General features: G+C 42.5%; 2 protein-coding genes across 2 annotated transcripts; both read right to left on the reverse strand.

The window, feature by feature from the left end:
* Positions 1-134: 134 nt before the first annotated feature.
* On the reverse strand, positions 135-2461 carry LOC121774502. The gene is made up of 2 exons (XM_042171369.1): positions 2026-2461; positions 135-583 (listed from the first exon to the last, which is right to left on the reverse strand). Exons 1-2 carry the CDS (start codon positions 2459-2461, stop codon positions 135-137), a joined length of 885 nt encoding a protein of 294 aa, XP_042027303.1.
* A 2338-nt stretch (positions 2462-4799) lies between these two features.
* LOC121774514 lies at positions 4800-5462 on the reverse strand. The gene has a single exon (XM_042171377.1). It carries the CDS (start codon positions 5460-5462, stop codon positions 4800-4802), a length of 663 nt encoding a protein of 220 aa, XP_042027311.1.
* Positions 5463-17827: the final 12365 nt, after the last annotated feature.

The raw sequence follows: 17827 nt of genomic DNA on the forward strand, positions 1-17827 counted from the left end.
CCGGATCGTCTCCAGGGCTGGCTGGTGGAGCCTCTTGTCTGCCTTCATCTGCTTCGTAGCCGTCACCCTCTGGTGGACCTTCTCATTCTACTTGGGGTTTTCAAATACCAGCATCTGCCAGAGGAGGTCCGTAGTCAACACCACAGTTTGTTTGGCATATTCGGCAGCGGGGGGTGATGCAGGCCTTCCCTCTCCTCAGCTTCACTGCCCCCATCTCCTTCTCTTGGAGGGGCAGGCTGGTCAGCAATAACAATGCCTCGAGTTGCGGGGCGTATCCTCTTCGGGGGAGGAGGGACAGTCTCCTTCCCTTTCCTTTTCTTCTCAGCTTTGTGGCGGATGTCCTCAACAGTCCTCCTGTCTTTCTCGGCCTCTCCGGCCTCCTGGTTTATCGCCCCAACGGCTCCTAAGTTCTCCGGCTCATTCAATAGCTGCCGCACTACACAGAGTCTTTCCTCCTGCCATTCCTCTGCCCTCTGCATGCTGGTCATTCTGGCCCCTACCTCCTCCACCAGCCTGTTGACTTCCACCCTGCGCGCCCGACGTTGCAACAGCTCCTCCTCCCCCTCCGGGACCGATTCATCCTCTGCATGAGGAATAAAGTTCCATTCCCCATCCCTTTATTGTAATATTTCACTCGGGGGAGGCAGAAGGTCCTCCGTAGAATCACCGTCGATGTTTACAACCTCGATTGGTTTTGTCGGCTCTAGGAGAGTAGAGGAATTGGAGCCTCCGCCACTAGGTGGTGTTGGAGCGTTGGGAGCAGCGTGCCTTTTTCACGTGGCAGCGGCACGGACGGTACTTCTTCGGCCGGGGTGGCGGCGGGCTGCGCCCCTCCATCTTCTTCAGAATCGTCCCCACCGTACGGTACCAAGGGAACAAAGGGTGTAGGCTCAGGGATACGAAGGGGGGCTTGTGTTTGGGAAGATGGAGGGTTTTGTGGTGTGGAGGTTGTGGCTGGGTCCTTCGGGGTGGCATAAGCAATGGGGACATCCAAATCGGAGGGCATACTCCGGAGGATTTTAGTCTAGCGCCGTTGAGCTTCATCATCCACTTCGGGTTGTGAAGCGTTGGTTGGTGCATATGGGCTAGGGTTTTTTATTTGGGATTGAGAGGAGGCTTCTTGTTACCAATATCGGCCCGGGTACTGGAAGACGAGGATGAAGTTGGGATTTGTTGGAACAACATTGTTACAGATAATGTGGGTAGGTCTTGGTAAAGAAGATAATGTTCTGGAAAAGGATTTGATCTTGGGAGAATTCTTGACGAGAGCAAAAGGAATGAAAGTTAGACGGCTTGGGTAAAAGTGGTATACGGATCTGAAAGCTACTTTTTATAATGATATCGCGGATGTTGGGACTGTTGAGATCCCTGCGGCAGCAGATGGCGTTTCCTGACACCTTTTCAGTGACTGCGCACGTCCTTTCATCACCTGCCCTGATCAACTCAATCATTGCATCACCATTATATTCAAATTGTACTGATCAAGTGGACAATTAATTTTCGATGAAACTTAATTTGCTCCACTTGATCAGATTCCTTCATTTCTTCCGACTTTTAATTAACTAAGAAAATAAAACTAACATACTAAAAACTATTTACACTAACTATTAAGGATTTGAACGGGTTCCCCGAGGATTTCACTTGATCAGTTTAAAAGATTAAGACTTTATCGCTTGATCAAGCAGACTACCCATGAGTACCTGATCATCCCCTTTACCTGATCACTGGAGAGAGTTAGGCACGAGTAGTGGAATGTCGTCCACCACAAATGCCTCCATTCATTCTCTGTATGGCTTCACCCTATGACCATTCACCATGAAGGAAGGCGAACCTGGATTGCTTCCTTGGAGTTCAATTGCTCCATTCTTTCGGAGGGAGATAATGGTATAAGGACCTATCCACCTTTATCTGAGCTTCCCTGGCATCAATTTCAGTCTGGATTGGAACAGCAGTACCCTCTGGCCCACCTTGAGTTCCTTCTTGCGAAGGTTCTTATCGTGCCACATCTTAGTCTTTTCCTTGTACCACATGGCAGAGTCATAGGCATCCAGACGGAGCTCTTCATCTCATGTAGCTGCATTCTCCTCTCTGCAGCTCCAGCCTCTGTATTCATATTCATTTCTTTGACTAATCGGTATGGGGACATTCCGATAGGGGTTTTGAATGCGGTCCTGTACGCCCAGAGTGCGTCCTCCAGTCGGCGGCTCCAGTCTTTCCTGGTGGGATTGACTGTCTTTTCTAGAATTGCCTTGATTTCTCTATTAGAAACTTCAGCCTGTCCATTGGACTGCGGGTGGTAAGGTGTGGATAGGCGGTGGTGGACTCCATACTTTCGCATCAAGGCTTCGATAGTTCTGTTGACGAAATGAGTTCCTTGATCAGAGATAATAGCTCGTGGCACCCCGTATCGGGTAAATATGTTCGATTTCAAGAACATTGCCACTTCTTTGGACTCACACATCCTAGCTGTCTTCGCCTCGATCTATTTGGACACATAGTCCACTGCCACCAATATGCAGAGATTGCCTTCAGACGCGGGAAAGGGTCTCATGAAGTCCATTCCCCATACATCAAATATTTCACAGACAATAATGGGGATCTGAGGCATCTCATCTCTTGTAGATATCCCTCCAGTAAGCTGGCATCGAGGGCACCTTTTGCAGAATTCGTAAGCATCTTTATGGATGGAAGGCCAGTAAAACCCACTATCAAGTATTTTCCTTGCTGTCTTCTTCGGTCCAAAGTGGCCACCGCAAGCTAGTGCGTGACAGTGGATCATCACATCTTTCTGCTCCCATTCGGGTATACAGCATCGGATTACTTGATGTGCCCCCATTTTCCATAGGTAAGGATCATCCCAATAGAAGTACCGAGAATCACTTTTAAGCTTCAACTTTTGTGCCCTTGTAATCTCATCACCCCCAGGCAGCTCTCCTGTTATCAAGTAGTTGGCCATGTCAGCAAACCATGGCTCTTTCCGCGTGTGTTGTTCCTTGCTTCCTTGCTCAGCTTGATCAACCCCTTCCACTTTGTTGACCCACTGACATTCAGACGTTGTCTTGACCAGATATAGGTGTTCCTCAGGGAAGGCGTCTGGAATGGATTCGCCGTTATTGTCTTGCAAAATTCGGCTTAGGTGATCAGCCACTTTGTTCTCGCATCCCTTTTTATCCACTGCTTCCCAATCAAACTCCTGTAAGAGGAGTATCCATCTGATCAATCGCGGCTTCGATTCCTTCTTCGTCAAGAGGTATTTGATGGCTGCATGGTCCGTATACACTATCACTTTAGACCCTAGCTGGTAAGGTCTGAACTTTTCGAATGCGAAGACCACCGATAGCATCTCCTTCTCGGTCACACAACATAGAAAATGACGTAACTCTTTCCTTCGATCTTCTGACCTAATATTGCCCCCACAACATAGTCACTAGCATCGCATATCACCTCAAAGGGGTGATTCCAGTCGGGGGCACGTATTATTGGAGAGCCTATCAATCGGTCTTTCAGAAATTGGAACGCGCCTTTGCAGTCATCTGAGAATTCAAACTCCACATCGTTCTGGAGAAGTCTCGTCAGAGGCTGGGCTATTTTCGTGAAATCTTTGATGAATCTTCTATAGAACCCAGCGTGCCCCAAAAAGGCTCTGATCTCCTTCTGGTTGGTAGGGTATAGGAGCTTTGCAATGACAGCTACTTTTGCTGGGTCGACCTCAATTCCCCTGCTTGACACTACATATCCCAAGACTATTCCTTCAGTAACCATAAAATGACATTTCTCAAAATTCAGAACCAAGTCCTTTTGGCGGCATCTTTCTAAAACCCTGTTTAGGCTATGCAGCCGTTGATCGAAATCGTCCCCATAGACAGTAAAGTCGTCCATGAAGATCTCAATGCAGTCTTCCAACAGGTCCGAGAAAATGCTCTCATGCATCTCTGGAAAGTGCCCGGGGCATTACAGAGGCCAAAGGGCATCCTCCTGTAAACGTAAGTGCCAAAGGGGTAGGTGAACGTCGTCTTTTCTTGGTCATCTGGATTTACAACGATCTGGAAATAACCACTATAACCATCAAGGAAGCTGAAGTATTGCTTCCCTGCCAATTTCTCCAACATTTGATCAATGAACGACAGAGGGAAGTGATCCTTCTTCGTAGCTTGATTCAACTTCCTATAATCTATGCACATTCTCCGCCCAGTAATTGGCCTTATCGGGATTAATTCGTTTTTTCGTTTTTTACTACCTGAATCTCTCCTTTCTTAGGCACCATGTGTACTGGGCTGACCCAGTTACTGTCGGGAATGGAATAGATAATCCCGATCGAAACCAACTTGACAATTTCCTTCAGCACCTCTTCCCTCATGTTGGGGTTGAGTTTTCGTTGTTGGTCGCGGTGTGGCTTGGCTCCTTCCTCCAGTCGTATGTGATGCATACATAAGTCTGGGCTTATGCCCACCAAATCTATCAGCTTCCAGCCAATAGCCTTCTGATTTCTTCTTAATACTTCCAGCAATCTATCTTCCTGCCCCTGGGTCAAGTGACTGTTGATGATAACGGGCATTGTTTCGCCCTCACCTAGGTAGGCGTACTTTAGATGTGCTGGAAGGGTTTCAATTCCTTTGCGAGTTTTGGCTCTTCATTGGGTAGAGGGTTCTCTGCTGCTTGTTTTTCCAGCGGCTTGCCTTGATCAAGCTGTTTCACTAAGCTAGACACTTGAGCTGTCCCACTTGACCCAGCTGGCCTCGGGCGCTCGCAAAAATCCGTTATCGCTTTCACGATGGCTTGGTCGTCCATCTCTCCAACTTTCATGATATCATACCATTCTTATCTACAGCGGAGTCAGTGAACTGTGTCTTTAAGAATTCTTCCTCCAAATACTCTTGTACCAAGGGCTCAGTCACATCTATGGAGTATACGTTCTCGCCGTCAGCTGGCTTCTTCATGGCTTCAGCAATATTGAACGTGTACTGCTCTCCTTTGAAATCCAGTCTTATCGTCCCATTTCGGACGTCTATAATAGTGCTAGTTGTGGACAGGAACGGTCGTCCTAATAGGACTCCACTCGACTCCTTTGCTGCGGGTTCCGTCATCTTGATTACAAAAAAATCAGTTGGGTATAGAAAGTTATTCACCTTAACAATCACGTCTTCCAAGATTCCCTCTGGGTGAATACACGATCTGTCGGCCAACTGTATCATTATATCAGTGTCGACATGCTTGGTCACTCCCAACTTCCGATAGATGGAGTATGACAGAACGTTGATTGATGCCCCTAAGTCGCACATAGCGTGCTCCACCTGGATGTCTCCTATAGAAATAAGGAGTGTGAACATTCCAGGATCAGTCTTCTTGGAGGAGAGGTCGCTTCTCTGGATTACGACAAAGACATTCTCATCTGTAATTAGTCTCCCTTCCTCATTGACCTTCCCTGCCAGATAGTCTCTAATGAAGTTGCTGATCGGGGGCATTTTTCACGCCGTCAAGAGCGGTACCTTCATCTCCACGTCCTTGAACATACTTGCCACATCGATTGTGGCATCCCTCTTCCTTGTCACCATTCCACGGTACGGATAAGGCTTAACCCTTTCAGTTTCCTCTTTCTGACTTTCTTCCGAGGCTTCACCTCCCACCTTCTCCTTGCCCTTTTCTTTCACTTGATCCACTCTACAGGATTCTTCCCCTTCCTCACGGCTTGGTCCAGAACTAGTTGCTGGAGATATCGCAGGATGGCTGGGGCCTTGGTAGACTTTCCTCGACCTCAGGGATACTTCACTAATATTCTCACGACCAGGTGGTTACGTAGTGGCTTCATTTCCCTTCAACTCGCCCAGCGACACTGCAACTTAGGAGAGTTGTTTTGTCAGCATCTCCAACGCCGCCCGCTGCTCTTTCTGAGCCTCCTGGATTTCCCGCATCGCATCATTTGGATGGTACGGTACCAACATATCTCCGTGGCCTTCGTTGGGGTGTCGGTTGTATCTTTTATTCGGTGGTCCCCCACCATAGTTGGGCTTCGGGTAGTCAGATTGCCCGTAATGTTCTTGCTGATATCGCGGTTGGTCGTACTGTTGATTTCTAGGGTGTTGATTTCCCTGTAGGTGTGGTGGGATGTAGCTGACCATCTAGTTGTTTGGCTGCCTTCCCTGGTTGCTAAACCGAGGGCCTTGCTGTTTGTACCCCAGTTTCCCTCCGGTTGTCTGCTTGACCAGTTAGGTTGTCCTCCACTGGACCAGTTTCCTTGAGGTACGTTCTGTATTCTGTTCCCTCCAGTGTTTGGTCTATCCTGGATCCGTGCAGGCCAGTTGGGTCGTCATTCGGAGGGTTGTACTTGCTGGGTTGATAACTGGAGCGGTTGGCTTTGATTCTGATCAGTCCATCGAAAATTGGGGTGGTCCCTCCATGGGGTGTCTCTTGTTTCCCCTGGATCCAGTTGCCATTTGCGTTCCAGTGGCGAACGGCATTCACCTGAGCTTGCGGTTCTACCTCAGGGGGGAACTCGCAATAGTAGTAGTGACGCTCTTCTGGTTGAGACGGTTGCGGCACATACTGCGTTTCCTTTGGTGCAGGTGGTGGGGGTGGTCTGGCTTTCTCTACTGCCTCCAGCAGTTTCTTTTCCATCTGCTCAAATCGAGCCTCCAACTTTTCATCATTGCGCGCCTCTGCTACATGCACTGCCCTCTCCTATACTGCCCTCGAGACGTCTCATACGACCGCTTAGCCTCGATCAGCCTTTCCAGTATATTTTTGGCTTGGCTGAATGAGGTCTTTGAGATTTCTTCTTGAGCTGCGAGGTTGAGATCATTCTTGCTATCCACAGTGAGTCCGCCATAAGAGATCGAGTAGATCTCCCGCTCCCCCAGCTTGTGATTGAGGCATGCTTGAAGCAGCCCTTGAAATCTGTCCCAGTATTGGCCGATGGGCTCATCGTACTCCTGTCTGGCTTCTGTAATCTCTCTTTTCAGGGCACTCGTCTTTGATGCTGGAAAGAAACGATCTAGGAATATCATGCAGAACTCGGCCCAGGTTCTGATGGATCCTTCTAGCCGCCTTAACAGCCAGACACCCGCATCGCCCTTCAAAACGAAGGGAATAGCTTTGAGCCTATAATCTTCAGATGTGGATCCAGCCGGCACGGGCTGAATATCACATTATCGGCATAATTCCTCTAGAAAAGCGTATGGACACTCCTTCGAAAGACCGTAGAAGTGGGACAAAACGGCCAGTACTCCCGATTTGATTACGATGGTCCGCATCCCAGGAGTAGCGGCAATGGCATGTGTGGGCTCCTTCTCATCATGAGCGTGCAGAGAGCCAATTCCTGAGTCGTCAATGACGAGAGCCATCTCTGCTTATTCGAGTGGTGGTGGTTGTGTGTTCTGTTCAGCGGCTGCTGCGGCTTCTAATGCTGCTCTGTAACGAGTGGTGACGACGCCGGCTTCCTGGACCCTCCAATGAGCGTTAGTCTCTCTGTATAGAAAGGGATGATTCCAGTGTCCACCGCGTTGGTACCTTCTCATCAACAGTGAAAAAAACAAATGAGAAAACAAAGAAAGTAGATTATATATACCTACGCACTAAGCACAAACATAAAGTAACACCATGCTTCCCCGACAACGGCGCCATTTTGGAAGGCCTCGAGAAGGGTGCGAATTCGGATCAAGTTATATTGAAGATAACCGAACCGATTGGATCAGTTAGCAAATGTCGTTGCCACTTGATCGATTCGAACTCGCTCTCGCTCGTTTCCTACCAATGTACTTTGTAAACTCCCAATTTTGCACTACTTTAATCGTAAAGCGGCAAGTTCGGGGTCGATCCCACAGAGAAGTTGGTGTGTCGAGTGTGTGAGTAGTGAATAGGGGGTTGGCTGCTGCCACGCTTTAACTTGGGAGTTTTTAACTACTGTTTTTACTCTAGACTGAATTAAATTTTGCTAACTTGATCAAAGGAACTTTAACTACAAGGTCAAGTGAATTGCAGGTAACAGCGAAAAAGTAAATGCGCGGATTAAAATAAAACAATTTCGATTAAAATTAAACCAGGTACAACGTAAATTTGAAACTAAGCTAATACTTCGGAAAATAAGAAAGCAAGTAAAACCGAGAAGAATCTCGGCGGGAAATTTAGGAATACGCCGACAAATAACAAGTATTCTGCAGCGCTTCTTTGATTGCCCTTTCTAACTACGCATTACTTTATCTAAGCTAAGCTATTCTAGAGAACTGGACTAAGCTAAAGAACTAAACTAAGCTAAACTAGACGGAAAGTAAATGATCGGGTTCTCCCTTTTTTCATGTGGTGGCACATCCTCTATTTATAAGCTCGACTCGGCCTCCAGCTGGATAACGATCTTGACATGGAATATTCACTCATGTTGAGAATGAGTGACTCATGGATTGCTACGTCCTCTTCTTCTAGAATCGACGATGCTTTTCAGTAACAAATCCGTGACTCAGCTCCGTCCTTGTGTCTTATGTATCAGCACGTGTCCCCTTCTAGAATGTTGTCCTTGATAACAAATTGTTGTGCACCATCCAGCTCATAGCCTCGCATGTCCTTCTTCTGATACCCAGTGGTCCCCTCCTTAACTGCTTGACTACTCCCCTTGATCAACTTCCCCGATTTTTGGCCTTTAATCGCCTTTTGTACTTGCTTGATCAGTTAGGCCTTGCTGCCTTGGTCAAGCGGCATTTCTGCACAATTAACACTTGTTTTGCGCGATAAACCGATCAAGTAGTACACATTTTACCCTTAAACCGATGCATGAAATGAGCCTTATCAAGTAGGTATCTCCCCAAAACGGGTTATCGCAGAAGTAGTCGCGTACTAACCTTGCGGCAGCTTCCTCCCGGTTACGATAGATGTAAGTCCGGGAGCGTCTTTGGGGCGGCGCGGCTTCCTCCGCCTCCCGGCGTCGATCTTCTTCAAGTGATTCTTCCATTATTCGACGCATTTGCTCATATGGATCCATTAGATCGATTAACTTTGGGGGAAGAATAAAAGAGTTGATTTGAGATGAAAAATGGAGTAGAAAGAAAAATGATTTGAGAAGAATAGATGTGTGTTTGTGTGTAAAATGAGGATGAAATAGGAGTATTTATAGAGTAAAAAAATAAAAAACTAAAAAAATTGGGAAAACGGTAGAAAAACGGTAATATTACCGTTTTCGAATTTTATTTATTTTTAATTAAATAAACCATTTTTTTAAAAATGATTTATTGCGTCAGCGTGACGAAACCCACTCGCGGGCCGGTGAGTGGGCGTCACGCATCGCGCCGGAGGGCGCCACGTCGCGCGCGCGCGTGGCGAGACAGCTCGCGGGCTGGGGACGAGACGGGACGCTGCAACGCGTCCTGCGCCCGTCTCGTCACGAAGGGACGGGATTCTAGCCACCCGCGTAACGCGTTGCGGGTGGCCTTAGCAACACTTTCAATTTTAATCCTTTGTTATGTAATAGTTCCTTATAGGGATGGCAATTTTTGACACGACACGATAACACGACACGAACTGGTACGAAATTAATGGGTTTGGGTCAGAGCTTATTGGGTTCGTGTCCTTATCGGGTCGACCCGTTAAGGACACGAAAATTTCATGTCGTGTTCGTGTCATGTTCGTGTCGGGTTTGTGTTATCCGTTAACAAATAATATTTTAATATTATTAATTCTTATTATTTTCATTTTTCAATATTTATTGAATTGACTCTCATAGTCTCATATGGTCATATCTCATTTAAATCATTTAAATATTTAATCACTTTCCAATACGTGTTGTTATCGTGTCGTGTTGACCCGAAGTTATTCGTGTCGTTAATGGGTTCGTGTTGTGTTCGTGTCTGAGGGTAGCGGGTCGTGTTCGTGTTCGTGCTTGGGGTTTTCTTAACAGGTCGTGTTCGTGTTTGTTGTTATCGTGTTCGTGTCGTTATCGTGTCGACACGATAACGACCTGACACGCACGATTTGTCACCCCTAGTACCTTGTACCTAATCTACATAATTAATCTTATGACTAAGTGGTGTTAGTAGCCTTGTGTCTATGTTCTAGAGTGGTCTGTAATTTTATCATCAATAGCCTATATAACTACTCCTAAGATAAAATAAATCAATCTATGTATGACTTATAAGGCCATCCACTACGCGGCGCGCCACCGTCCCGCGTTCCGTCGCGGAGAGACGGAACGCTTGCGCGACGCGTTGCGGCACGCCCGCCCGTCCCGCGCCCGTCACGATAGCGTCCCGCGATCCGTCCCTGCGAGACAAGGGACGGGCTGTCTCGCCACGCGCCATGGCGATGTGGCGCACCCCTGCACCATGCGTGACGCCCACTCGCCGGCCCGCGAGTGGGCGTCGTCACCGCTGACGCAATAATTCATTTTTTTAAAAAATGAATTTTTTAAAAATATTTTTTATTTATAAAAATTGATTTTTATATTTAAAAACAATTTTTACAAATAAATGAATACAATAAATTCGTAATAGCCCATATATATTCGATGGGCTTGCAAATTTATGAAACTCATTCTTGGTTGTTTCTCTGTTATAGAGACATACTTGAATGTTTTATGTTCCACTTTCGATGTGGGGCAAACTCATTCTTAGTTGTTTCTCTTTTATAGAGATATCCTTGAATGTTTTATGTTCCACTTTCGATGTGGGACAAACTCATTCTTGGTTGTTTCTCTTTTATAGAGACATCCTTGAATGTTTTATGTTACACTTTCGATGTGAGACAAACTCATTCTTGGTTGTTTCTCTTTTATAGAGACATCCTTGAATGTTTTATGTTCCACTTTCGATGTGGGATAAACTTATTCTTCGTTGTTTCTCTTTTATAGAGACATCCTTGAATGTTTTATATTCCACTTTCGATGTGGGACAAACTCACTCTTGGTTGTTTCTCTTTTATAGAGACATCCTTGAATAAGGAACAGAGGGTTGCAGGTTCCGTTCCTTAGTTAAGGAATGGAGTAAAAAAGTACAGTGGGGTCCGCAAATAGTAGTTTAAGGAATGGTTAAGGAACGGTATAACAACAGCATTGTGGATGGCCAAACATCCTCCAAATAAAAAATCATTATTATTAACAAATAAATGTGTTGAGGTTATCAAATTGAATAAAAGATTGGTAGATATGCATCTATAATTACCAAGTTATATCATTGAATATAGCTTTGGTTACCTATATGCAATAATAAATCAGCTTTTGCTTGTCAGCCTTTTTTCTTTCCATCTGCCACAAATAGTCATCTTAGTCTTCCTTATGCATCCACCAAAATCTCATTAAATTCCATCCCATTTCAATTTTATTACACGTAATAATGTGGAGTATTTGTTCCATCCCAGAATTCGTGACATAATATTTTTATAGGAGTACTTTATCTTTTATCTGCAGAATAATAATTTTCCATAATTATTTGTTGATAAGAAATTTATATACACTAGAAAAGATTGTATAGACATATTGGAGTAGGAGTGTAATCAATTGTTAACTTTCTTAAATTGCTAACTTACTAACTCAACAATGCAGTGTATTAAAAATGTCAACACATAATTTTGTTGAACTTCAATATAATGTGTTGATATTATGTGTTGACATTTTAATGTCACCGTATTAACATGTTTAATACACTATATTGATGAGTTAGCTAAATTAGCAACTTAAATAGTGAACAATATAACACACTCCCGAGAATATATATATATATATATATATATATATACTCCCTCCGTCCCACATAATTTGGGACACTTTGACCGGGCACGAGTTTTAAGAAATATAATGAAAAGTGAGTTGAAAAAGTTAGTGGAAGGTGGGTCCAACTTTTATATATTAGTTTTATAATTAAATGTGAGTAGAAATGAGTTAGTGGAATGTGGGGTCCACTACCAAAAATGGTAAAAGTAAAATGGGTCAAATTATGTGGGACGGCCCAAAATGGAAAACTGGGTCATATTATGTGGGACGGAGGGAGTATATATATATATATTTGGAAAATTCGCCCAACCACTGTAACATATCACGCGGGAGAGCACGTGCCAGTGATGGACGTCCACGTGGATTGAGTGGTGACGTGGGGACCATATGGCGTGGTAGAAGATGGTTGGGTCAGCGGTGCCACTGCCACATGCAATGAACAAAATAAACAACTACATTTTGCCTTATCTTTCTGGAAGGACTTGTTTGGCTTCCAAGTTTAGAGAATGGAATCGCAAATTACAAATTACAAATTACGTCCACTGTAGAAAATGCCTTTTTAACTGAATCGCGTGGAATACCTTCCCAATACAGCTGTAATTTTTGACACTTATGCCAATTAATTACCCCATCACTCTACCTGTAGAATTCACCAACTTTATAAATTACTCTATCCCATTAAATATACTACTCCACTATACTTATTTCCGACATAAAAATAGTGGAATATTCACTCCGTCCCTATTAAGTTGAATCAAATTTTTAGACACGGAGATTAAAATATTATGTCAAAAAATAGGAGAGATGAATAAAGTAAAAATGATAAAGAGAGAGTAAAGTAGGTGATGTAATAAAGTAAGAGAAATGAAATGAGTCAACTTAATTGAGACGAAGGAGTACTATTTTATGTGTTAACTAAGAGAAAATTAAAGTAATAGAAATAAATAATAATAATAATAATAATATTTCCACATAAAAATATTTTATTTTTAATGGAATAGTACAACAAGAAAAATGTTTTGTATAGTATTTAATTGAACATAGAGGATAAGATTTTTATATGCTTCCTCCGTCTCTGAAAATTTGTCATTTATTTCTGTTTTCATCTGTCCCACAAATTGTATCGTATTTTCCTTTTACCACTTTTAGTTGTGGATCTCACATTCCACTGACTCATTCTCACGTACGTTTTATTATAAAATTTATATATAAAAATAGGATCCATATTCCATTAATTTTTTTAATTAATTTTTTAAAATTCGTGGCATAACAAATTACGAGGAAAGGAGGGAGTAAATTTTTAGGCGTTTTTAATACAGTATTGTTTCAGTGTTTGAGAGTATGTGGGCGGAATATTTTTTATTAAAGATAATGTAACAGATATGAATAGAGTGAAGTGGATAATGTACAATTTTACAAACATAAAATTAGGTGGAGGGGTTGGGTTGGGTTGTGTTGACTTTATAAGCATGAGATAGCGTGGTAGGTTTCCTAGGGTGCAACCACAGCATGTGTTGTTCCGATCATGCCTTCTTTTTTCGACCATTTTCAACTCTTCATTCTTTTTAGGTCTCAATATTTCTCATCTCTTGAAACAACATTTCTAAAATTATTCTCCTCTTAAGCCGCAATTATTGAAATAAAAATGGATCATTTCAGAAGTTATTCTGCTCTTAATAATGATCTTGAATTCCACGATTAATGTCAATATAATTTTGAGAAGTTAATTAGTTATTTCATGTATGATGATAAAATGCAAATAACTCCACCTTTTAATATTCTTCGTAATTTGGATATATATTTTGTAATTTAAATATATATATATATATAATTTTTTTTTATCAGACTGAAGTTGGTATTTTTAAACATTCAAAACAAAAACTCTCATTAATCACAAATAATAAACTGGTCTTATGTTGTCAGTTTCATCATCGGATGTTTGAGTAGTTGAGTGATTTCATATTACTGAATGATAATTATATTTCAATGGTGAAATTGACAAATTCAAGTAATCAATCTCAAAAGCTCTCAATCAATTTTCAATATTTATACTCCAATATACATCTAAATCTCAACTTAATAAATGATCAATGCAATGCAAATACTAAAAGATATTTGGATAATAGTGAGGACAACATGCTATAAAGATAGGTTGAGAACATTATCCAATGATTTTGTCCAAAGTTTACTTATCTAAATTTTTTCTTGTTTAGTTTATATACTTTTCTGGCCTACGTTTGTATGTATTTGGATAGCAACCAAACATTATCATTTATCCCCCACCAACATTTTCGATTGTTCAACAATTCTCGATTTTTAGTGCTCTTTCTATGAGAAAATAATATAATATCGACAACTAAAGCTAAGCTTCTAGTAAAATACGAGTGTTTCTTCTCCGTTTGATGCTTCGGAAAGTTCAGTTAACATTCCGCTCCAACTAACACATAAATACATTGGTGAATTTCAAATTAGATTCGCTTAGAGGTCAGTAATATATGGCTATATATCACAATTTCTCATGTTTTTCTCAACTGATACTATGTTTTAGATTTTATTTAATTTATTTGAATCTCATTAACATGCATTAATTCTATAGTCAGAATAATATCCTTTCTCCGTCCATAATTAAATGTCTCACATTTGACCGGCTCGGATTTTAAGAAATTATTTGACTTTGTGAAGAAAAACAAATGGTAAAAATTAGTTGATTGTAGGTCCTACTTTCATATGATGTATTAGTTTTACAATAAAATGTGAACATCATGGGTTAGTGGAACATGGAATCTATTTAATAAAGTTGAGTTTAGTGAGTTAAATAAAGTAAATTAAAGTAGGGAGAGGAGTGAGAATAAAGTAAAAGAAAGAATAAAGTATGTATGATTAGATGTTTTGTTTTTAGCCAAAAAGAAAAATGACTCAAGTAACTTGGAACAATCCAAAATGGAATACGACTCAAGTAACTTGGGACAGAGGGAGTAAAAATTAAAAGATCATATCTAGATTCAAACTCAAGATGATTGGCTTTGGATATAACCAATCTCAACCACTTGATTAATGCACACGAAAAGAGCAAATCTTGATAATGATGAGTTATTAAACATCTCATATCTATACAATCAAAAGGGACAATTGGATGAAAAGTCAATATTGTCTTTTTTGACGGGAAATTGTGAAGCTATTTTGTTTACCCTTTTGATCATTTTGAGAAATGACAACCATTAGATAGAAAAAAGACAGCTCCTATTGAGCAATTGGCTTCTCAAATAAGATTAAACAATTATATACCCACACCATTAATTGATGCATTTTAGAGGACTAATTATCTGATTTTTTTATTGCAGTCGGCGACAGCTCCAAGCCTCCACCGATGGATGACGAGGGCAGCAGGCATAAAGAGAAGGAGGGCTGCCGGCAGTGGTGGCTGGAATCGCACGCCTGCAAGCCCGACACCTGAGCGTTACGAGAGAGAGGGGTTGGTGACCAGTGAGGCCGGTTGGGTGGCGTGGATGAGTCCTCAAGCCAATGGCCGAGAGGTGGAACCGCGAGAAGGAGAGATAGAGAACGTTGTAGAACGATACGCAGCCGGCGTCGCTCGCTGGTGTTGCAATTCAAGCCCGATCCAGCTAAGATCGCAAAACAACAACCAATCGACACAACAACCAACCACACAATCAACACAACAAACAATTGAATGCAGCAATGGAACGAGATAATCACCAAATGTAGATTGATAATGAGATCAGAGAAACAATGCAATAAGTAAATGATAACGAAAGCAACACGATAACGAGAACTGATAAAATGCTTCGGATCCTGGATCCTCAGCCCAAGCGCTCAGCGCACACAACACACAATTTTTATGATTCTAACTACTGTCCTTTGCCTTCTATTTATAGCTACACCTCTCGCTGAGTCAGCTCAATCCCGCTAGCTCATATTAGACAATTACACTCACTTGTCGACGTGGCTTATTCCTCTCCACCCCGGCTTGCTCATTGCATTTATGATGATAATTTGTGATTGCAACAATCCATCCCCCTTAAGATTCCTTGTCCTCAAGGAATACAGAGACAAGTTCCCGTGCTTAATCTCACCAGCAGAATAACTAAGGTGATCAATGACCAGCATTGAGAAGTTGAATGTCATCAACTCCATCACTAGAAGTCATTGCTCCAAACTTAGAGCATCAGCACCTTGGCAGGCAACTTTTCTCTTCAAAACTCCCAACATATCGGCTTCTCTCAACAACTCCCATAACGAAAATAATTCTAACTTCATCTTCACCATTGGCTTAGGAAATCTAACTGAAAACCGCTTCAAATTCCTTATCACACTCAAAATGGCAGTCAGCTCCTTTGCTTGTGAACAAGTTCTGTAATATGAAAATATAACAATGTACTGCACATATTCAATTCCATTCACCTTGCCATGATATAGCCTCTCTCCAACCCTTGCATCAACACCAAATTGCAATAAAAAATTCCTAGAATTGCCAAACTCCTTTTCATAAATTGCAAGAGCATCCTTCACAAGCATAATCGACTCCCCTTCCACAGCCATACTCTCCCCATAAGATTCCCAATGCATCTTCCAGTTAGTTTCTACCAATACCCCCTACAAAATTCCTTGTCCTCAAGGAACAATGACCATCGAGTGCTGATCTCGTCTGTGAATTCCTCCGAAGCACCTGCCGATGCCATGTTGCATCGTTGCACGATTGTGAACTTATACAAGCTACATTTGGAGTGTGGAGTAGCATATAACAAAAGATCCCCATGTGGAGCACACATATGAATGGTCCATCCATGCCACCACTGTCGAAGACCCTATTACCTATAATTTGCAAAAGTTTCATCCTTATCGTAGGTATAGGAACATAATACAGCCAATGTATGGTACCATTTCCAGCAGTTTTCTCATCCGCCGCGGCAACAATCACTATACGAGTCTCCTTAACAACCCTCGTTATTCCAACCCGAACAACAACCACAACAACAATCTCATTTCCAGCTGCAACTGTCGCAACCACAACAACAACATCCTCAACCATAGCGATAATCACAGGACATTCTTTGCAGCTTCCATCCAGCCACTGTTTGTTGTTGTTATCATCATGCGCCTGGCCCGAAGCAAGGACAATAGGGTCCGTCAGCATAGTCGCATAAATTGGACAAATGAACTCAAAAGATAAGCCTTGCTCCTTCATGTCATCCGCAAACTTGAAAGCATCCGCCCCTTCATCTGTAACGCGTCCCCTGTCACCTTCAAAAACCCCCCAACATCAAAACAAATTGACATATCTCGGACATGTGGAGTCCCAGACTTTCCATACACACTACTTGTGAAAAATCCACCAATTCTTTGCCCAAATTGCACTAAATCCTTAGAATCATCCCTCAAATTTGGCAATGTCTTCCAGTGGACAGTTAGATCATCAACACTATCCTTAGCAATTCCTAATTTCATTTCATATTTATCATTTTCCCGTTCCTCCATTCTCACAAAACTACTTTGTGTATCACGATCACAGCCTAGAACACCGGTCACTGTAAGCTCTTGAAGATTAGAGAGAGCATAAGCACCATAATCTCCATCACATGACTAACCTAACTCCTTCAAGATTACCACATAAATTCGGTCCTCCCCTGCCTTAACCAATACCCATTGCGCACTATCCTCACCCTCACTATTGATTCTAACACTTGAATAAAACAAAATGCCTACATAATTGGCCAAAGCCACTGCACCATAGCCAAATGATTTCCTAACATAAGTATTCCTTCCATTAACTAGGTTCATCATATCTCGTGAAGCAAAACGAAATGCATTCCCAAATGAAGACCTCTTCAAACTCATCGACACTCCAAACACATTACCTTCGAAATCTGACAGGGAAAATACTCTATCAAATTGACCAAGTAAATGACGCGGATCACCACTCCTCTGATTAGGTTGTGTTTCCACAAATGCAGACCCATTTTCCCACTGAATTCCCTACTGCCTTCTGGCATTAGAGATGCTAAATTCCCCACACCCAACAAAACCCTTACTGCGATCATCAAACCCCTCGTAGAGATCATCATCACATTGAGCCATGAATTTCAGCTTCACCGTAGGCCTCGGAGACCAATTGAGCAGCCACAA

Source organism: Salvia splendens, chromosome 2 (genome assembly GCF_004379255.2).
Source record: "Salvia splendens isolate huo1 chromosome 2, SspV2, whole genome shotgun sequence".
Taxonomy (NCBI): Eukaryota; Viridiplantae; Streptophyta; class Magnoliopsida; order Lamiales; family Lamiaceae; genus Salvia; species Salvia splendens.